This window comes from Salmo salar, chromosome ssa04, assembly GCF_905237065.1.
Source record: "Salmo salar chromosome ssa04, Ssal_v3.1, whole genome shotgun sequence".
NCBI classification, from domain to species: Eukaryota; Metazoa; Chordata; class Actinopteri; order Salmoniformes; family Salmonidae; genus Salmo; species Salmo salar.
In genome coordinates this window covers 89,401,273-89,424,754 of record NC_059445.1, presented here as the reverse complement: position 1 = coordinate 89,424,754, position 23,482 = coordinate 89,401,273, and the positions used below count along the sequence as shown (strand labels likewise).

Sequence of the window (23,482 nt, the reverse complement as noted above, 5' to 3'; positions counted from 1 at the left end):
CATGGGGTTGGTTTGGGTTAGTGAACTGAGCCTCAGAACCAGCTGGGTTTTTCTTTGCACTGGCAATACAGTCTTGCAAAACTCTGCATGCAGTATTTCAATTGGATATTTCTCCCATTTGGTGAATTCATTGTTAGAGAGTGGACCCCATACTTCACTGCCATATAGAGCAACTGGTTCTATAACCGATTGGAACATTTTGAACCAGATTCTAATTGGAATTTCGATTTTAATGTTCCTTTTAATGCCATAGAAAACTCTTCTTGCTTTGTCTGTCTCTCTCCTTCTTCACTCTCTTTCGCTCTCTTTCTCTTTCGCTCTCTCTCTCATGTCTTGGTTGCACTACACTACACCTGTGTAGGTTGATGTGTTGTCTTCTCACCCTTAAGATTCCGATACTGACCCTCCCTCCCTCCCTCCCTCCCTCCCTCCCTCCCTCCCTCCCTCCCTCCCTCCCTCCCTCCCTCCCTCCCTCCCTCCCTCCCTCCCTCCCTCTCCCTCCCTCTAGGTAACCACACCTCCTCTTCCAACCTGTCTGTCCCCCTCCCCCCACCAGGGGGCGATGATGACTACAGTGATTACTACTCTGAGGCAGAGGGTGTGGTGGGGTTAGGGGATGGGGTAGAGATGAGGCCCCTGGCCCCCCAGGACCACGATGGCCCTATGAGGATGAACGGCTGGCTCATCTGTAAGGACCAGGATGAGATGTTAAACCTGGCCTTCACCGTGGGATCATTCCTTCTCTCAGCCATCACCCTGCCGCTGGGCATCGTCATGGACAAATACGGACCACGCAACCTAAGACTGCTGGGCAGGTAGGAGAGAGCGAGAGGAGGAGGGACAGTGGGTGGGGTGGGGGGGAGTCTGAGTTCAGTCTGAGTTGGTTTAAATGGTTTAAATGGTTAAACAGGTGTGAGTTTACATGGTGTATGCTGATTGGCTGACAGTCGTGGTATACCACTGGTATGACAAAACATTTATTTTTACTGCTCTAATTACGTTGGTAACCAGTTTATAATAGCAATAAGGCACCTCTGGGGCGTTGCGTCGTGCCTAAGAACAGTCCTTAGCCATGGTATACTATTTAATTCGATGGTAGACTACATCTACTCTACTAACGACATATCAGAGAAAACACCTTGTCTTGAATGCAACGATGTAATCTAGAATATTACCTTAATTTGACAAAACCTGGAACCCTTCTAGCCATGACCATGAAAATCAAATGATTGCCTTGCCTGGTTCACCAACTACTTCTCTGATATATGCATTGAAGCTCGTCTGGAGGTTAGTTAACACAGTGTCCAAAGAAGGGCCAGAAGTATACAGAATGGTGTCGTCTGCGTAAGAGGTGGATCAGAGAATCACCAGCAGCAAGAGCGACATCATTGATGTATACAGAGAAGAGAGTCAGCCCGAGAATTGAACCCTGTGGCACCCCCATAGAGACTGCCAGAGGTCCGGACAACAGGCCCTCCGATTTGACACACTGAACTCTATCAGAGAAGTAGTTGGTGAACCAGGCGAGGCAATCATTTCAGAAACCAAGGCTGTTGAGTCTGTCGATGAGGATGTGGTGATAGAGTCGAAAGCCTTGGCCAGGTCGATGAAGACAGCGGCACAGTAATGTCTCTTATCGATGGCGGTTATGATATCATTTAGGACCTTGAGCGTGGCTCTGAACCCAGATTGCGTAGTGGAGAAGGTTCGGTGGGATTCGAAATGGTCGGTGATCTGTTTGTTAACTTGGCTTTTGAAGATTTTAGAAAGGCAGGGCAGGATGGATATAGGTCTATAACAGTTTGGGTCTAGAGTGTCTCCCCCTTTGAAGAGGGGGATGACCGCGGCAGCTTTCCAATCATTGGGGATCTAAGACAATACGAAAGAGAGGTTGAACAGGCTAGTAATAGGGGTTGCAACAATTTCGGCTGATAATTTTAGAAAGAAAGGGTCTAGATTGTCTAGCCCAGCTGATTTGTAGGGGTCCAGATTTTTCAGCTCTTTCAGAACATCTATCTGGATTTGGGTGAAGGAGAAATGGGGAGGCTTGGGCGAGTTGCTGTGGGGGGTGCAGGGCTGTTGGCCGGAGTAGGGGTAGCCAGGTGGAAAGCATGGCCAGCCGTAGAAAAATATCGGTGATGACAGTGTTTCCTAGCCTCAGTGCAGTGGGCAGCTGGGATGAGGTGCTCTTATTCTCCATGGACTTTACAGTGTCCCAGAACGTTTTGGAGTTTGTGCTACAGGATGCAAATTTCTGTTTGAAAAAGCTAGCTTTTGCTTTCCTAACTGCCTGTGTATATTGGTTCCTAACTTCCCTGAAAAGTTGCATATCACGGGGGCTATTCGATGCTAATGTAGAACGCCACAGGGTGTTTTTGTGCTGGTTAAGGGCAGACAGGTCTGGGGTGAACCAAGGGCTATATCTGTTCCTGGTCCTAAAGTTTTTGAACGGGGCATGCTTATTTAAGATGGAGAGGAAAGCACTCTTAAAGAATAACCAGGCATCCTCTATATGATATTGATGTATTCCAGTGCCTGTTTCTCCTTCTCTTGTCTCCTCATCGCCTACGGAGCATACAACCCTGATGGTGAGTAGACTACATAGCATACAGTACCATGTCACCTAGCTACCATGTCACCTAGCTACCATGTCACCTAACTACCATGTCACCTAACTACCATGTCACCTAACTACCATGTCACCTAACTACCATGTCACCTAACTACCATGTCACTATCACTACGTCACCTAACTACCATGTCACCTAACACCTAACTACCATGTCACCTAACTACCATGTCCCTATCACTACATCACCTAACTACCATGTCACTATCACTACATCACCTAGCTACCATGTCACCTAACTACCATGTCACCTAACTACCATGTCACTATCACTACATCACCTAACTACCATGTCACTATCACTACATCACCTAGCTACCATGTCACCTAACTACCATGTCACCTAACTACCATGTCACTATCACTACATCACCTAACTACCATGTCACCTAACTACCATGTCACCTAACTACCATGTCACCTAACTACCATGTCACTATCACTACATCACCTAGCTACTACGTCACCTAGCTACCATATCACCTAACTACCATGTCCCTATCACTACATCACCTAGCTACCATATCACCTAGCTACCATGTCACCTAGCTACCATGTCACCTAGCTACCATATCACCTAACTACCATGTCACCTAGCTACCATGTCACCTAACTACCATGTCACTATTATTACATCACCTAGCTACTACGTCACCTAACTACCATATCAACATATCACCTAGCTACCATATCATTTGGCTACCATATCATCTAGCTACCATGTCATCTAGCTACCATGTCACCTAGCTACCATATCAACATATCACCTAGCTACCATATCATTTGGCTACCATATCATCTAGCTACCATGTCACCTAGCTACCATATCAACATATCACCTAACTACCATATCATCTAGCTACCATATCACCCAGCTACCATATCAACATATCACCTAGCTACCATATCAACATATCACCTAGCTACCATATCACCTAGCTACCATATCACCTAGCTACCATATCACCTAGCTACCATATCACATAGCTACCATGTCACCTAGCTACCATATCAACATATCACATAGCTACCATATCACATAGCTACCATGTCACCTAGCTACCATACCAACATATCACCTAGCTACCATATCACCTAGCTAACTTATCACTATCACTACTTCACCTAGCTACAATATTACCTAGCTACCATGTCACCTAGCTACCATATCAACATATCACCTAGCTACCATATCACATAGCTACCATGTCACCTAGCTACCATATCAACATATCACCTAGCTACCATATCACATAGCTACCATATCAACATATCACCTAGCTACCATATCATTTGGCTACCATATCATCTAGCTACCATGTCATCTAGCTACCATATCAACATATCACCTAACTACCATATCACCTAGCTACCATATCACCCAGCTACCATATCAACATATCACCTAACTACCATATCACCTAGCTACCATATCACCCAGCTACCATATCAACATATCACCTAGCTACCATATCACATAGCTACCATATCAACATATCACCTAGCTACCATATCACATAGCTACCATATCACATAGCTACCATATCACCCAGCTACCATATCAACATATCACCTAGCTACCATATCACATAGCTACCATATCAACATATCACCTAGCTACCATATCACATAGCTACCATATCACCTAGCTACCATATCAACATATCACCTAGCTACCATATCACATAGCTACCATATCAACATATCACCTAGCTACCATATCACATAGCTACCATATCACCTAGCTACCATATCAACATATCACCTAGCTACCATATCACATAGCTACCATATCAACATATCACCTAGCTACCATATCACATAGCTACCATATCAACATATCACCTAGCTACCAGAGCGTCTGCTAAATGACTTAAATGTAAATGTCTACCATGTCACCTAGCTACCATATCAACATATCACCTAGCTACCATATAACATAGCTACCATATCACCTAGCTACCATATCACCTAGCTACCATATCACCTAGCTAACTTATCACTATCACTACTTCACCTAGCTACAATATTACCTAGCTACCATGTCACCTAGCTACCATGTCACCATATCACCTAGCTACCATATCACCTAGCTACCATATCACTATGTGTGTGTGGGTGTGTATATCTTTAGTGTGTGTGTGTGTGTGTGTGTGTGTGTGTGTGTGTGTGTGGGTGTGTATATCTTTAGTGTGTGTGTGTGTGTGTCCATTTGTGTTTATGTGTATCTGAAGTGAATACCTGTGTCTGTGTGTCTGACGGTGTCGCCGTCTTCCTCCACAGAGCTGTCAATCCTCATCTTCATCGCTCTGACATTTAACGGCTTCGGAGGAATGTGCATGACCTTCACCTCCCTCACGGTAAGAGAGAGAGAGGTACAGAGTCTCTGTCTGAGAGGTACAGTCTCTGTGTCTCTGTGTGAGTATGGTACAGTGTCTCTCTCTCTGTGTGTGTGTGTGTGTGTGTGTGTGTGTGTGTGTGTGTGTGTGTGTGTGTGTGTGTGTGTGTGTGTGTGTGTGTGTGTGTGTGTGTGTGTGTGTGTGGTACAGTGTCTCTCTGTGGGTGTGTGTGTGTGTGTTTCATTGACGTGTGTGTGTGTGTGTTTCATTGACGTGTGGGTGTGTGTGTTTCATTGACGTGTGTGTGTGTGTGTTTCATTGACGTGTGTGTGTGTGTGTTTCATTGACGTGTGGGTGTGTGTGTGTGTGTTTCATTGACGTGTGGGTGTGTGTGTTTCATTGACGTGTGTGTGTGTTTCATTGACGTGTGGGTGTGTGTGTGTGTGTTTCATTGACGTGTGGGTGTGTGTGTGTTTCATTGACGTGTGGGTGTGTGTGTGTTTCATTGACGTGTGGGTGTGTGTGTGTGTGTGTGTGGGTGTGTGTGTGTGTTTCATTGACGTGGGTGTGTCTGCATGGTGTGTAGAGAACATTGTGTCATTCGGCCTCAGTTGTTTTCATAGATTTTCTCTTTTGCATCACACAAACACATATCACCTAGATACCATATCAAAAAATGTCAGCACACAAACCATCCTGTTTCCTCTCTCTCTTCCTCCTCTCTCTGGCCAGGCACCCTGTCTTCTGTCCTGTGGTCATGATAGAGAGGGAGGGAGGGAGGGAGGGAGAGAGAGAGAGAGAGAGAGACAGACAGAGAGAGAGTAAAGAAAGATAAAGGTCATTATCACTGTTCCAGTACTTCTCTCCCTCATTTTGCTTTGAACAACAACAACACAGACTTGCTCCAACTCTCTGTCTCTCTCTCTCTCTCTCTCTCTCTCTCTCTCCCACATATCTGAATCCTTAATGTAGATCCACAATGAAACATTGTACCATTCAAGGACAGACAAACACAGAGAGTTAGAGAGGTGAAAGACAGAGAGGGGGGGAGCGACAACCTCCCATCCTCCAAAATATTCTGTGACTTTATAGTGTGATGGACAGACATTTTCTAGTAGCTTGGTGGTAGTTGAACTAAATTCAAATCTAGGTAGTGTTTTCATTTTAGTCGTTTTAGCAGACGCTCTTATCCAGAGTGACTTACAGTAGTGAATGCATACATTTCATACAATTTCATAAATTTTTTATTTTTATTTTTCTGTGCTGGCCCCCCGTGGGAATCGAACCCACAACCCAGGCGTTGCAAACACCATGCTCTACCAACTGAGCTACAAGGAAGGCTACAGTTTTACCATGTAGCGGTGTAGCTAACTACTGGAACTACACACTACTGTTATACCATGTAGCGGTGTAGCTAACTACTGGAACGACACACTACTGTTTTACCATGTAGCGGTGTAGCTAACTACTGGAACTACACACTACTGTTTTACCATGTAGCGGTGTAGCTAACTACTGGAACTACACACTACTGTTTTACCATGTAGCGGTGTAGCTAACTACTGGAACTACACACTACTGTTTTACCATGTAGCGGTGTAGCTAACTACTGGAACTACACACTACTGTTTTACCATGTAGCGGTGTAGCTAACTACTGGAACTACACACTACTGTTTTACCATGTAGCGGTGTAGCTAACTACTGGAACTACACACTACTGTTTTACCATGTAGCGGTGTAGCTAACTACTGGAACTACACACTACTGTTTTACCATGTAGCGGTGTAGCTAACTACTGGAACTACACACTACTGTTTTACCATGTAGCGGTGTAGCTAACTACTGGAACTACACACTACTGCTTAACCATGTAGCGGTGTAGCTAACTAAACACTACTGTTTAACCATGTAGCGGTGTAGCTAACTACTGGAACTACACACTACTGCTTAACCATGTAGCGGTGTAGCTAACTAAACACTACTGTTTAACCATGTAGCGGTGTAGCTAACTACTGGAACTACACACTACTGTTTTACCATGTAGCGGTGTAGCTAACCCCTGGAACTGTAGTAACTTTAGTTCAGTAAACTGTATTTTTCTTAAGGGTAACTTTAGTGTAAATTAACTTCTTCCTATGCGAAGCAATTGGTAGATTGGTAAACTTTATATTTCGGGGGTAGCTTCCCCAACACTGCATAGTCAGGACATCAGTCTTCACATTCCCTCTCTCTTCATCCTTTTGGCTCCCTCCCTCCCTCTCTCTCTCTCTCCCTCGCCCTCCCTCCCTCTCTCTCTCTCTCTCTCTCTCTCTCTCTCTCTCTCTCTCTCTCTCTCTCTCTCTCTCTCTCTCCCTCGCCCTCCCTCCCTCTCTCTCTCTCCCTCCCTCTCTCTCTCTCTCTCTCTCTCTCTCCCTCTCTCTCTCTCTCTCTCTCTCTCTCTCTCTCTCTCTCTCTCTCTCTCTCTCTCTCTCTCTCTCCCCCTCACTCCCTCCCTCCCTCTCTCTCCCTCCCTCCCTCCCTCCCTCACCCTTCTCTTGTGAATAACTGCGGTCCAGCGCTTTAACATGGTGACACACACTACCCAGTACAGTTACCACGGTTACCCTACCAGTACAGTTGCCGTGGTGACCACCCACCCAGTAAACTTCATCTTCTCCCCCTCTCTCTGTCCTTCCATTGTACAGTCTTTAAGAGCAGGCAGGTTAATCATTAGACTCTGTTAGTCGTGGTTCTGAGGAGAGGCCTGAGGTAATAGTTGGGTAATAGTGGTGAGTTACAGCTGGGTTCAAGGTCAGTGTTAAAGAGACCTCCTTTAGTTATGTAGATGACTGTTATCGCACGGACACACACACACACACACACACACACACACACACACACACACACACACACACACACACACACACACACACACACACACAGTGTTATGTAAGGGAGTGCTTGTTGTTGCTCAGCCACTCGTACAAACAGAGACAGAACAGTCTGTGACACTGAATTAATGAACAATTTATTGGGCCTCCACTGTTCTCTTTCTGTCTCTCTCTCTCTCCATATCTCTCCATTCCTCTCTCCTCTCTCTCTCCCCGTATCTCTCCATTCCTCTCTCCTCTCTCTCTCTCCATATCTCTCCATTCCTCTCTCTCTCTCTCTCTCTCTCCGTATCTCTCCATTCCTCTCTCCTCTCTCTCTCTCTCTCTCTCCCTGTATCTCTCCATTCCTCTCTCCTCTCTCTCCCCGTATCTCTCCATTCCTCTCTCCTCTCTCTCTCTCTCTCTCCCTGTATCTCTCCATTCCTCTCTCCTCTCTCTCCCCGTATCTCTCCATTCCTCTCTCCTCTCTCTCCGTATCTCTCCATTCCTCTCTCCTCTCTCTCTCTCTCTCTCCCTGTATCTCTCCATTCCTCTCTCCTCTCTCTCCCCGTATCTCTCCATTCCTCTCTCCTCTCTCTCTCTCTCCCTGTATCTCTCCATTCCTCTCTCCTCTCTCTCTCTCTCCCCGTATCTCTCCATTACTCTCTCCTCTCTCCATATATCTCTCCTCTCTCTCTCTCTCTCTCTCTCCCCCGTATCTCTCCATTACTCTCTCCTCTCTCCCCGTATCTCTCCATTCCTCTCTCCTCTCTCTCTCTCTCTCTCTCTCCCTCTCTCCGTATCTCTCCATTCCTCTCTCCTCTCTCTCTCTCTCTCCTCGTATCTCTCCATTCCTCTCTCCTCTCTCCTCTCTCTCTCTCTCTCCTCGTATCTCTCCATTCCTCTCTCCTCTCTCTCTCTCTCTCTCTCTCTCCTCGTATCTCTCCATTCCTCTCTCCTCTCTCTCTCTCTCTCTCTCTCTCTCTCTCTCTCTCTCTCCTCTCTCTCTCTCTCCTCGTATCTCTCCATTCCTCTCTCCTCTCTCTCTCTCCTCTCTCTCTCTCTCTCCTCGTATCTCTCCATTCCTCTCTCCTCTCTCTCTCTCTCTCTCTCTCTCTCTCTCTCTCTCTCTCTCTCTCTCTCTCCCTCCCTTTTCTCTCTCCCCGTCTTTTCCTGGAAATATAAAAGAGTTGGCGTTCTGTTTTCCCCCATGAAAGTAATTCAAGTGTTCAACAGCGTTGGATGGAAGACCAGACCCTGGTCAATGTTGCTGTGATGTGACAGTCAGAACAGTTTGATTCGTTCCCACCTCCCTCGTACCTCCCTGGTTCACCTCCAGAATACTGGTACTGCCTGGCACCAGCCTCACAATGGTACTAGTGTCCCTAGCCCCTACCTCCTACCCTCAAACACCTTGTCACTGCTTAATCCTTAATACTGTCCCACCACCCAGCCTGTCTCTGGGAGCTCAACAACAGGGCTGAGGAATGTACGATACACTGGCTGACTGTTGCTCCCACATAAACATCACAGCCATTAGAACGTTACTACTTAACTCCAGCGATCTGAGCACAGATTCACTTTTAATGCATTACTACAGACTCCAAACCCTCAGAGAGACAGCAAGGAGTAGCATACTACAGACTCCAAACCCTCAGAGAGACAGCAAGGAGTAGCATACTACAGACTCCAAACCCTCAGAGAGACAGCAAGGAGTAGCATACTACAGACTCCAAACTCTCAGAGAGACACCACACAGCAAGGAGTAGCATACTACAGACTCCAAACCCTCAGAGAGACAGCAAGGAGTAGCATGCTACAGACTCCAAACCCTCAGAGAGACAGCAAGGAGTAGCATACTACAGACTCCAAACCCTCAGAGAGACAGCAAGGAGTAGCATACTACAGACTCCAAACCCTCAGAGAGACAGCAAGGAGTAGCATACTACAGACTCCAAACCCTCAGAGAGACAGCAAGGAGTAGCATACTACAGACTCCAAACCCTCAGAGAGACAGCAAGGAGTAGCATACTACAGACTCCAAACCCTCAGAGAGACACCACACAGCAAGGAGTAGCATACTACAGACTCCAAACCCTCAGAGGGACAGCAAGGAGTAGTATATTACAGACTCCAAACCCTCAGAGAGACACCATGGAGTAGCATACTACAGACTCCAAACCCTCATAGAGACACCATGGAGTAGCATACTACAGACTCCAAACTCTCAGAGAGACAGCAAGGAGTAGTATATTACAGACTCCAAACCCTCAGAGAGACACCATGGAGTAGCATACTACAGACTCCAAACCCTCAGAGAGACAGCAAGGAGTAGCATACTACAGACTCCAAACCCTCAGAGAGACACCACACAGCAAGGAGTAGCATACTACAGACTCCAAACCCTCAGAGAGACAGCAAGGAGTAGCATACTACAGACTCCAAACTCTCAGAGAGACAGCAAGGAGTAGTATATTACAGACTCCAAACCCTCAGAGAGACACCATGGAGTAGCATACTACAGACTCCAAACCCTCAGAGAGACAGCAAGGAGTAGCATACTACAGACTCCAAACCCTCAGAGAGACACCACACAGCAAGGAGTAGCATACTACAGACTCCAAACCCTCAGAGAGACAGCACACAGCAAGGAGTAGCATACTACAGACTCCAAACCCTCAGAGAGACAGCAAGGAGTAGCATACTACAGACTCCAAACCCTCAGAGAGACAGCAAGGAGTAGCATACTACAGACTCCAAACTCTCAGAGAGACAGCAAGGAGTAGTATATTACAGACTCCAAACCCTCAGAGAGACACCATGGAGTAGCATACTACAGACTCCAAACCCTCAGAGAGACAGCAAGGAGTAGCATACTACAGACTCCAAACTCTCAGAGAGACACCACACAGCAAGGAGTAGCATACTACAGACTCCAAACCCTCAGAGAGACACCACACAGCAAGGAGTAGCATGCTACAGACTCCAAACCCTCAGAGAGACACCATGGAGTAGCATACTACAGACTCCAAACCCTCAGAGAGACACCATGGAGTAGCATACTACAGACTCCAAACCCTCAGAGAGACACCATGGAGTAGCATACTACAGACTCCAAACCCTCAGAGAGACACCATGGAGTAGCATACTACAGACTCCAAACCCTCAGAGAGACACCATGGAGTAGCATACTACAGACTCCAAACCCTCAGAGAGACACCATGGAGTAGCATACTACAGACTCCAAACCCTCAGAGAGACACCATGGAGTAGCATACTACAGACTCCAAACCCTCAGAGAGACAGCAAGGAGTAGCATACTACAGACTCCAAACCCTCAGAGAGACACCACACAGCAAGGAGTAGCATACTACAGACTCCAAACCCTCAGAGAGACAGCAAGGAGTAGCATACTACAGACTCCAAACTCTCAGAGAGACACCACACAGCAAGGAGTAGCATACTACAGACTCCAAACCCTCAGAGAGACACCACACAGCAAGGAGTAGCATGCTACAGACTCCAAACACTCAGAGAGACAGCAAGGAGTAGCATACTACAGACTCCAAACACTCAGAGAGACAGCAAGGAGTAGCATACTACAGACTCCAAACTCTCAGAGAGACAGCAAGGAGTAGTATATTACAGACTCCAAACCCTCAGAGAGACACCATGGAGTAGCATACTACAGACTCCAAACCCTCAGAGAGACAGCAAGGAGTAGCATACTACAGACTCCAAACCCTCAGAGAGACACCATGGAGTAGCATACTACAGACTCCAAACTCTCAGAGAGACACCACACAGCAAGGAGTAGGATACTACAGACTCCAAACCCTCAGAGAGACACCACACAGCAAGGAGTAGCATGCTACAGAATCCAAACCCTCAGAGAGACACCATGGAGTAGCATACTACAGACTCCAAACCCTCAGAGAGACACCATGGAGTAGCATACTACAGACTCCAAACCCTCAGAGAGACACCATGGAGTAGCATACTACAGACTCCAAACCCTCAGAGAGACACCATGGAGTAGCATACTACAGACTCCAAACCCTCAGAGAGACACCATGGAGTAGCATACTACAGACTCCAAACCCTCAGAGAGACACCATGGAGTAGCATACTACAGACTCCAAACCCTCAGAGAGACACCACACAGCAAGGAGTAGCATACTACAGACTCCAAACCCTCAGAGAGACAGCAAGGAGTAGCATACTACAGACTCCAAACCCTCAGAGAGACAGCAAGGAGTAGCATACTACAGACTCCAAACCCTCAGAGAGACAGCAAGGAGTAGCATACTACAGACTCCAAACCCTCAGAGAGACAGCAAGGAGTAGCATACTACAGACTCCAAACTCTCAGAGAGACAGCAAGGAGTAGTATATTACAGACTCCAAACCCTCAGAGAGACACCATGGAGTAGCATACTACAGACTCCAAACCCTCAGAGAGACAGCAAGGAGTAGCATACTACAGACTCCAAACCCTCAGAGAGACAGCAAGGAGTAGCATACTACAGACTCCAAACTCTCAGAGAGACAGCAAGGAGTAGCATACTACAGACTCCAAACCCTCAGAGAGACACCATGGAGTAGCATACTACAGACTCCAAACCCTCAGAGAGACACCATGGAGTAGCATACTACAGACTCCAAACCCTCAGAGAGACACCATGGAGTAGCATACTACAGACTCCAAACCCTCAGAGAGACACCATGGAGTAGCATACTACAGACTCCAAACCCTCAGAGAGACACCATGGAGTAGCATACTACAGACTCCAAACCCTCAGAGAGACACCATGGAGTAGCATACTACAGACTCCAAACCCTCAGAGAGACACCATGGAGTAGCATACTACAGACTCCAAACTCTCAGAGAGACAGCAAGGAGTAGCATACTACAGACTCCAAACCCTCAGAGAGACACCATGGAGTAGCATACTACAGACTCCAAACCCTCAGAGAGACACCATGGAGTAGCATACTACAGACTCCAAACCCTCAGAGAGACACCATGGAGTAGCATACTACAGACTCCAAACCCTCAGAGAGACACCATGGAGTAGCATACTACAGACTCCAAACCCTCAGAGAGACAGCAAGGAGTAGCATACTACAGACTCCAAACCCTCAGAGAGACACCACACAGCAAGGAGTAGCATACTACAGACTCCAAACCCTCAGAGAGACAGCAAGGAGTAGCATACTACAGACTCCAAACTCTCAGAGAGACAGCAAGGAGTAGTATATTACAGACTCCAAACCCTCAGAGAGACACCATGGAGTAGCATACTACAGACTCCAAACCCTCAGAGAGACAGCAAGGAGTAGCATACTACAGACTCCAAACTCTCAGAGAGACACCACACAGCAAGGAGTAGCATACTACAGACTCCAAACCCTCAGAGAGACACCACACAGCAAGGAGTAGCATGCTAAAGACTCCAAACCCTCAGAGAGACACCATGGAGTAGCATACTACAGACTCCAAACCCTCAGAGAGACACCATGGAGTAGCATACTACAGACTCCAAACCCTCAGAGAGACACCATGGTGTAGCATACTACAGACTCCAAACTCTCAGAGAGACACCATGGAGTAGCATACTACAGACTCCAAACCCTCAGAGAGACACCATGGAGTAGCATACTACAGACTCCAAACCCTCAGAGAGACAGCAAGGAGTAGTATATTACAGACTCCAAACCCTCAGAGAGACACCATGGAGTAGCATACTACAGACTCCAAACCCTCAGAGAGACACCATGGAGTAGCATACTACAGACTCCAAACCCTCAGAGAGACACCATGGAGTAGCATACTACAGACTCCAAACCCTCAGAGAGACACCATGGAGTAGCATACTACAGACTCCAAACCCTCAGAGAGACACCATGGAGTAGCATACTACAGACTCCAAACCCTCAGAGAGACACCATGGAGTAGCATACTACAGACTCCAAACCCTCAGAGAGACACCATGGAGTAGCATACTACAGACTCCAAACCCTCAGAGAGACAGCAAGGAGTAGCATACTACAGACTCCAAACCCTCAGAGAGACACCACACAGCAAGGAGTAGCATACTACAGACTCCAAACCCTCAGAGAGACAGCAAGGAGTAGCATACTACAGACTCCAAACTCTCAGAGAGACACCACACAGCAAGGAGTAGCATACTACAGACTCCAAACCCTCAGAGAGACACCACACAGCAAGGAGTAGCATGCTACAGACTCCAAACCCTCAGAGAGACACCATGGAGTAGCATACTACAGACTCCAAACCCTCAGAGAGACACCATGGAGTAGCATACTACAGACTCCAAACCCTCAGAGAGACACCATGGAGTAGCATACTACAGACTCCAAACCCTCAGAGAGACACCATGGAGTAGCATACTACAGACTCCAAACCCTCAGAGAGACACCATGGAGTAGCATACTACAGACTCCAAACCCTCAGAGAGACAGCAAGGAGTAGCATACTATAGACTCCAAACCCTCAGAGAGACACCACACAGCAAGGAGTAGCATACTACAGACTCCAAACACTCAGACAGACAGCAAGGAGTAGCATACTACAGACTCCAAACTCTCAGAGAGACAGCAAGGAGTAGTATATTACAGACTCCAAACCCTCAGAGAGACACCACACAGCAAGGAGTAGGATACTACAGACTCCAAACCCTCAGAGAGACACCACACAGCAAGGAGTAGCATGCTACAGACTCCAAACCCTCAGAGAGACACCATGGAGTAGCATACTACAGACTCCAAACCCTCAGAGAGACACCATGGAGTAGCATACTACAGACTCCAAACCCTCAGAGAGACACCACACAGCAAGGAGTAGCATACTACAGACTCCAAACCCTCAGAGAGACAGCAAGGAGTAGCATACTACAGACTCCAAACCCTCAGAGAGACAGCAAGGAGTAGCATACTACAGACTCCAAACCCTCAGAGAGACAGCAAGGAGTAGCATACTACAGACTCCAAACCCTCAGAGAGACAGCAAGGAGTAGCATACTACAGACTCCAAACCCTCAGAGAGACAGCAAGGAGTAGCATACTACAGACTCCAAACTCTCAGAGAGACAGCAAGGAGTAGTATATTACAGACTCCAAACCCTCAGAGAGACACCATGGAGTAGCATACTACAGACTCCAAACCCTCAGAGAGACAGCAAGGAGTAGCATACTACAGACTCCAAACCCTCAGAGAGACAGCAAGGAGTAGCATACTACAGACTCCAAACTCTCAGACAGACAGCAAGGAGTAGCATACTACAGACTCCAAACCCTCAGAGAGACACCATGGAGTAGCATACTACAGACTCCAAACCCTCAGAGAGACACCATGGAGTAGCATACTACAGACTCCAAACCCTCAGAGAGACACCATGGAGTAGCATACTACAGACTCCAAACCCTCAGAGAGACACCATGGAGTAGCATACTACAGACTCCAAACCCTCAGAGAGACAGCAAGGAGTAGCATACTACAGACTCCAAACCCTCAGAGAGACACCACACAGCAAGGAGTAGCATACTACAGACTCCAAACCCTCAGAGAGACAGCAAGGAGTAGCATACTACAGACTCCAAACTCTCAGAGAGACAGCAAGGAGTAGTATATTACAGACTCCAAACCCTCAAAGAGACACCATGGAGTAGCATACTACAGACTCCAAACCCTCAGAGAGACAGCAAGGAGTAGCATACTACAGACTCCAAACTCTCAGAGAGACACCACACAGCAAGGAGTAGCATACTACAGACTCCAAACCCTCAGAGAGACACCACACAGCAAGGAGTAGCATGCTAAAGACTCCAAACCCTCAGAGAGACACCATGGAGTAGCATACTACAGACTCCAAACCCTCAGAGAGACACCATGGAGTAGCATACTACAGACTCCAAACCCTCAGAGAGACACCATGGTGTAGCATACTACAGACTCCAAACTCTCAGAGAGACACCATGGAGTAGCATACTACAGACTCCAAACCCTCAGAGAGACACCATGGAGTAGCATACTACAGACTCCAAACCCTCAGAGAGACAGCAAGGAGTAGTATATTACAGACTCCAAACCCTCAGAGAGACACCATGGAGTAGCATACTACAGACTCCAAACACTCAGAGAGACAGCAAGGAGTAGCATACTACAGACTCCAAACCCTCAGAGAGACACCACACAGCAAGGAGTAGCATACTACAGACTCCAAACCCTCAGAGAGACAGCAAGGAGTAGCATACTACAGACTCCAAACCCTCAGAGAGACAGCAAGGAGTAGCATACTACAGACTCCAAACTCTCAGAGAGACAGCAAGGAGTAGTATATTACAGACTCCAAACCCTCAGAGAGACACCATGGAGTAGCATACTACAGACTCCAAACCCTCAGAGAGACAGCAAGGAGTAGCATACTACAGACTCCAAACCCTCAGAGAGACAGCAAGGAGTAGCATACTACAGACTCCAAACTCTCAGAGAGACAGCAAGGAGTAGCATACTACAGACTCCAAACCCTCAGAGAGACACCATGGAGTAGCATACTACAGACTCCAAACCCTCAGAGAGACACCATGGAGTAGCATACTACAGACTCCAAACCCTCAGAGAGACACCATGGAGTAGCATACTACAGACTCCAAACCCTCAGAGAGACACCATGGAGTAGGATACTACAGACTCCAAACCCTCAGAGAGACAGCAAGGAGTAGCATACTACAGACTCCAAACCCTCAGAGAGACACCACACAGCAAGGAGTAGCATACTACAGACTCCAAACCCTCAGAGAGACAGCAAGGAGTAGCATACTACAGACTCCAAACCCTCAGAGAGACAGCAAGGAGTAGCATACTACAGACTCCAAACCCTCAGAGAGACAGCAAGGAGTAGCATACTACAGACTCCAAACCCTCAGAGAGACAGCAAGGAGTAGCATACTACAGACTCCAAACCCTCAGAGAGACAGCAAGGAGTAGCATACTACAGACTCCAAACTCTCAGAGAGACAGCAAGGAGTAGTATATTACAGACTCCAAACCCTCAGAGAGACACCATGGAGTAGCATACTACAGACTCCAAACCCTCAGAGAGACAGCAAGGAGTAGCATACTACAGACTCCAAACCCTCAGAGAGACAGCAAGGAGTAGCATACTACAGACTCCAAACCCTCAGAGAGACAGCAAGGAGTAGCATACTACAGACTCCAAACCCTCAGAGAGACAGCAAGGTGTAGCATACTACAGACTCCAAACCCTCAGAGAGACACCACACAGCAAGGAGTAGCATGCTAAAGACTCCAAACCCTCAGAGAGACACCATGGAGTAGCATACTACAGACTCCAAACCCTCAGAGAGACACCATGGAGTAGCATACTACAGACTCCAAACCCTCAGAGAGACACCATGGTGTAGCATACTACAGACTCCAAACTCTCAGAGAGACACCATGGAGTAGCATACTACAGACTCCAAACCCTCAGAGAGACACCATGGAGTAGCATACTACAGACTCCAAACCCTCAGAGAGACAGCAAGGAGTAGTATATTACAGACTCCAAACCCTCAGAGAGACACCATGGAGTAGCATACTACAGACTCCAAACACTCAGAGAGACAGCAAGGAGTAGCATACTACAGACTCCAAACCCTCAGAGAGACACCACACAGCAAGGAGTAGCATACTACAGACTCCAAACCCTCAGAGAGACAGCAAGGAGTAGCATACTACAGACTCCAAACTCTCAGAGAGACAGCAAGGAGTAGTATATTACAGACTCCAAACCCTAAGAGAGACACCATGGAGTAGCATACTACAGACTCCAAACTCTCAGAGAGACACCACACAGCAAGGAGTAGGATACTACAGACTCCAAACCCTCAGAGAGACACCACACAGCAAGGAGTAGCATGCTACAGACTCCAAACCCTCAGAGAGACACCATGGAGTAGCATACTACAGACTCCAAACCCTCAGAGAGACAGCAAGGAGTAGCATACTACAGACTCCAAACCCTCAGAGAGACAGCAAGGAGTAGCATACTACAGACTCCAAACCCTCAGAGAGACAGCAAGGAGTAGCATACTACAGACTCCAAACCCTCAGAGAGACAGCAAGGAGTAGCATACTACAGACTCCAAACTCTCAGAGAGACAGCAAGGAGTAGTATATTACAGACTCCAAACCCTCAGAGAGACACCATGGAGTAGCATACTACAGACTCCAAACCCTCAGAGAGACAGCAAGGAGTAGCATACTACAGACTCCAAACCCTCAGAGAGACAGCAAGGAGTAGCATACTACAGACTCCAAACTCTCAGAGAGACAGCAAGGAGTAGCATACTACAGACTCCAAACCCTCAGAGAGACACCATGGAGTAGCATACTACAGACTCCAAACCCTCAGAGAGACACCATGGAGTAGCATACTACAGACTCCAAACCCTCAGAGAGACACCATGGAGTAGCATACTACAGACTCCAAACCCTCAGAGAGACACCATGGAGTAGCATACTACAGACTCCAAACCCTCAGAGAGACACCATGGAGTAGCATACTACAGACTCCAAACCCTCAGAGAGACACCATGGAGTAGCATACTACAGACTCCAAACCCTCAGAGAGACACCACACAGCAAGGAGTAGCATACTACAGACTCCAAACCCTCAGAGAGACAGCAAGGAGTAGCATACTACAGACTCCAAACCCTCAGAGAGACAGCAAGGAGTAGCATACTACAGACTCCAAACCCTCAGAGAGACAGCAAGGAGTAGCATACTACAGACTCCAAACCCTCAGAGAGACAGCAAGGAGTAGCATACTACAGACTCCAAACCCTCAGAGAGACAGCAAGGAGTAGCATACTACAGACTCCAAACTCTCAGAGAGACAGCAAGGAGTAGTATATTACAGACTCCAAACCCTCAGAGAGACACCATGGAGTAGCATACTACAGACTCCAAACCCTCAGAGAGACAGCAAGGAGTAGCATACTACAGACTCCAAACCCTCAGAGAGACAGCAAGGAGTAGCATACTACAGACTCCAAACCCTCAGAGAGACAGCAAGGAGTAGCATACTACAGACTCCAAACCCTCAGAGAGACAGCAAGGAGTAGCATACTACAGACTCCAAACCCTCAGAGAGACACCACACAGCAAGGAGTAGCATACTACAGACTCCAAACCCTCAGAGAGACACCACACAGCAAGGAGTAGCATGCTACAGACTCCAAACCCTCAGAGGGACAGCAAGGAGTAGCATACTACAGACTCCAAACCCTCAGAGAGACAGCAAGGAGTAGCATACTACAGACTCCAAACCCTCAGAGAGACACCATGGAGTAGCATACTACAGATTCAAAACCCTCAGAGAGACACCATGGAGTAGCATACTACAGACTCCAAACCCTCAGAGAGACACCATGGAGTAGCATACTACAGACTCCAAACCCTCAGAGAGACAGCAAGGAGTAGCATACTACAGACTCCAAACCCTCAGAGAGACAGCAAGGAGTAGCATACTACAGACTCCAAACCCTCAGAGAGACAGCAAGGAGTAGCATACTACAGACTCCAAACCCTCAGAGAGACAGCAAGGAGTAGCATGCTACAGACTCCAAACCCTCAGAGAGACAGCAAGGAGTAGCATACTACAGACTCCAAACCCTCAGAGAGACAGCAAGGAGTTGCATGCTACAGACTCCAAACCCTCAGAGAGACAGCAAGGAGTAGCATACTACAGACTCCAAACCCTCAGAGAGACAGCAAGGAGTAGCATACTACAGACTCCAAACCCTCAGAGAGACAGCAAGGAGTAGCATACTACAGACTCCAAACCCTCAGAGAGACAGCAAGGAGTAGCATACTACAGACTCCAAACCCTCAGAGAGACACCACACAGCAAGGAGTAGCATGCTACAGACTCCAAACCCTCAGAGAGACAGCAAGGAGTAGCATACTACAGACTCCAAACCCTCAGAGAGACAGCAAGGAGTAGCATACTACAGACTCCAAACCCTCAGAGAGACAGCAAGGAGTAGCATACTACAGACTCCAAACCCTCAGAGAGACAGCAAGGAGTAGCATACTACAGACTCCAAACCCTCAGAGAGACACCACACAGCAAGGAGTAGCATACTACAGACTCCAAACCCTCAGAGAGACACCACACAGCAAGGAGTAGCATGCTACAGACTCCAAACCCTCAGAGGGACAGCAAGGAGTAGCATACTACAGACTCCAAACCCTCAGAGAGACAGCAAGGAGTAGCATACTACAGACTCCAAACCCTCAGAGAGACACCATGGAGTAGCATACTACAGATTCCAAACCCTCAGAGAGACACCATGGAGTAGCATACTACAGACTCCAAACCCTCAGAGAGACACCATGGAGTAGCATACTACAGACTCCAAACCCTCAGAGAGACAGCAAGGAGTAGCATACTACAGACTCCAAACCCTCAGAGAGACAGCAAGGAGTAGCATACTACAGACTCCAAACCCTCAGAGAGACAGCAAGGAGTAGCATACTACAGACTCCAAACCCTCAGAGAGACAGCAAGGAGTAGCATGCTACAGACTCCAAACCCTCAGAGAGACAGCAAGGAGTAGCATACTACAGACTCCAAACCCTCAGAGAGACAGCAAGGAGTAGCATACTACAGACTCCAAACCCTCAGAGAGACAGCAAGGAGTAGCATACTACAGACTCCAAACCCTCAGAGAGACAGCAAGGAGTAGCATACTACAGACTCCAAACCCTCAGAGAGACACCACACAGCAAGGAGTAGCATGCTACAGACTCCAAACCCTCAGAGAGACAGCAAGGAGTAGCATACTACAGACTCCAAACCCTCAGAGAGACAGCAAGGAGTAGCATACTACAGACTCCAAACCCTCAGAGAGACAGCAAGGAGTAGCATACTACAGACTCCAAACCCTCAGAGAGACAGCAAGGAGTAGCATACTACAGACTCCAAACCCTCAGAGAGACACCACACAGCAAGGAGTAGCATGCTACAGACTCCAAACCCTCAGAGAGACAGCAAGGAGTAGCATGCTACAGACTCCAAACCCTCAGAGAGACAGCAAGGAGTAGCATACTACAGACAGGAGTGTGATGTCCTTTCACGTATCAGTAGACTGGAAATAGAAAGTTACTTGTGTTTTAATTGTTGTTTTCTCTCTCCTCCTATCTCTACCCCTTGCCTTTCTCTCTTTCTCTCCATCTCTTTCTCTCCATCTCTCTCTCTCTCTCTCCATCTGCTTCCCCCTCTCTCTATATCTCTCTATCTATCTATCTATCTCTATCTCTATCTCTTATCTCTATCTCTGTCTCTGTCTCTGTCTCTGTCTCTCTGTCTCTCTGTCTCTCTGTCTCTCTGTCTCTCTGTCTCTCTCCCCAGCTCCCTAACATGTTTGGCAATCTGCGTTCTACATTCATTGCTCTGATGATCGGCTCCTACGCTTCCTCTGCTGTCACCTTCCCTGGAGTCAAGGTAACACACACACACACACAATTGTTTTACTATCCAAACAATTAATGAGTTATAGACTAGGCAAGTCAGTTAAGAACAAATTCTTATTTACAATGACGGTCTACACCGGCCAAACCCTAACCAGGACAACGATGGGCCAATTGTGCGCCACCCTATGGGACTCCAAATCACAGCTGGTTGTGATACAGGAAACATCGACAACAATAACTGTAATGGATCACCTAGGAAACAACAGCAACTGTTATAGATCACCTAGGATACAACAACAACAACTGTTATAGATCACCTAGGATACAACAACAACTGTTATAGGTCACCTAGGACACAACAACAACTGTTATAGATCACCTAGGACACAACAACAACAACTGTTATAGATCACCTAGGACACAACAACAACAACAACTGTTATAACTTAACTATAACAGTTGTTGTTGTTTCCTAGGTGACCTATAACAGTTGTTGTTGTTGTTGTTGTATCCTAGGTGATCTATGACCTTGGTGTGACCTTCATCACCATCATGGTTGTCTGGGCAGCGTGTTCCGGCATCGTCTTCTTCAACTGCTTCTTCAACTGGCCCCTGGAACCCTTCCCCGGCCCCGAGGACATGGACTACAGGTACACAGTACACGCACATCAGTCGGCACATCACACACGCACACACACACACACACACACACACACACACACACACACACACACACACACACACACACACACACACACACACACACACACACACACACACACACACACACACACACACACACACACACACACACACACACACACACACACACACACACACACACACACACACACACACACACACACACACACACACACACACACACACACACACACACACACACACACACACACACACACACACACACACACACACACACACACACACACACACACACACACACACACACACACACACACACACACACACACACACACACACACACACACACACACACACACACACACACACACACACACACACACACACACACACACACACACACACACACACACACACACACACACACACACACACACACACACACACACACACACACACACACACACACACACACACACACACACACACACACACACACACACACACACACACACACACACACACACACACACACACACACACACACACACACACACACACACACACACACACACACACACACACACACACACACACACACACACACACAACACACACACACACACACACACACACACACACACACACACACACACACACACACACACACACACACACACACACACACACACACACACACACACACACACACACACACACACACACACACACACACACACACACACACACACACACACACACACACACACACACACACACACACACACACACACACACACACACACACACACACACACACACACACACACACACACACACACACACACACACACACACACACACACACACACACACACACACACACACACACACACCAGGCCCGAGGACATGGACTACAGGTACACACATAGTAGTAACAGTAATACCAGCCATTAGGGGGGCTACATGTGCAGTATTTTCCATCAGTGTGAGGGTAGGGTAGGCTGTATGTTCATGTAATGAGCAGTAGTATGTATTGTACTGTTAAAGGTCAAGCTCCAGGTCAGCTCAGGAATGTTTAACTGTACTGTGTTACATTTACACTGGAATAACGTGACTCTCTCTTCCTTCCTCCATCCCTCGCCCTCCCTCCCTCCCTCCCTCCCTGTCTCCCCTCCCTCCCTAGTGTGAAGGTAAAGTTCAGTTGGCTGGGTTTTGACCATAAGATCACAGGAAAGCAGTTCTACCATCAGGTGACCACAGTGGGGAAGCGTCTGAGTGTGAGCAGCAACCCGAAGGAGAAAGAGCTGGCCACTAAGGATGGACACAAACTCTGTCTCTCAACCATGGACCTGGAGGTCAGCAAAAAACCCAATGAGGAATGTAAGGACCCAGCTCGTATCTTTATACAACATTACACAATGTGGCCTCCCGAGTGGCGCAGTGGTCTAAGGCACTGCATCGCAGTGCTTGAAGTGTCACCACAGACCCGGGT

At 47.4% G+C, this 23,482-nt stretch overlaps 1 protein-coding gene across 2 annotated transcripts in view; it reads left to right on the top strand.

Annotated features, from left to right (window-relative positions):
• LOC106604056 (large neutral amino acids transporter small subunit 4) overlaps window positions 1-23,482 on the top strand; it is a 56,957-nt gene that overhangs the window by 11,857 nt on the left and 21,618 nt on the right. For both annotated transcript variants that reach the window (XM_045717486.1, XM_045717485.1), the window contains exons 3-8: window positions 509-815; window positions 2,533-2,588; window positions 4,913-4,989; window positions 21,263-21,355; window positions 21,841-21,974; window positions 23,174-23,370. In XM_045717486.1, coding sequence (XP_045573442.1) covers window positions 509-815; window positions 2,533-2,588; window positions 4,913-4,989; window positions 21,263-21,355; window positions 21,841-21,974; window positions 23,174-23,370 — 864 coding nt within the window. The remainder of the gene's footprint in view (window positions 1-508; window positions 816-2,532; window positions 2,589-4,912; window positions 4,990-21,262; window positions 21,356-21,840; window positions 21,975-23,173; window positions 23,371-23,482) is intronic.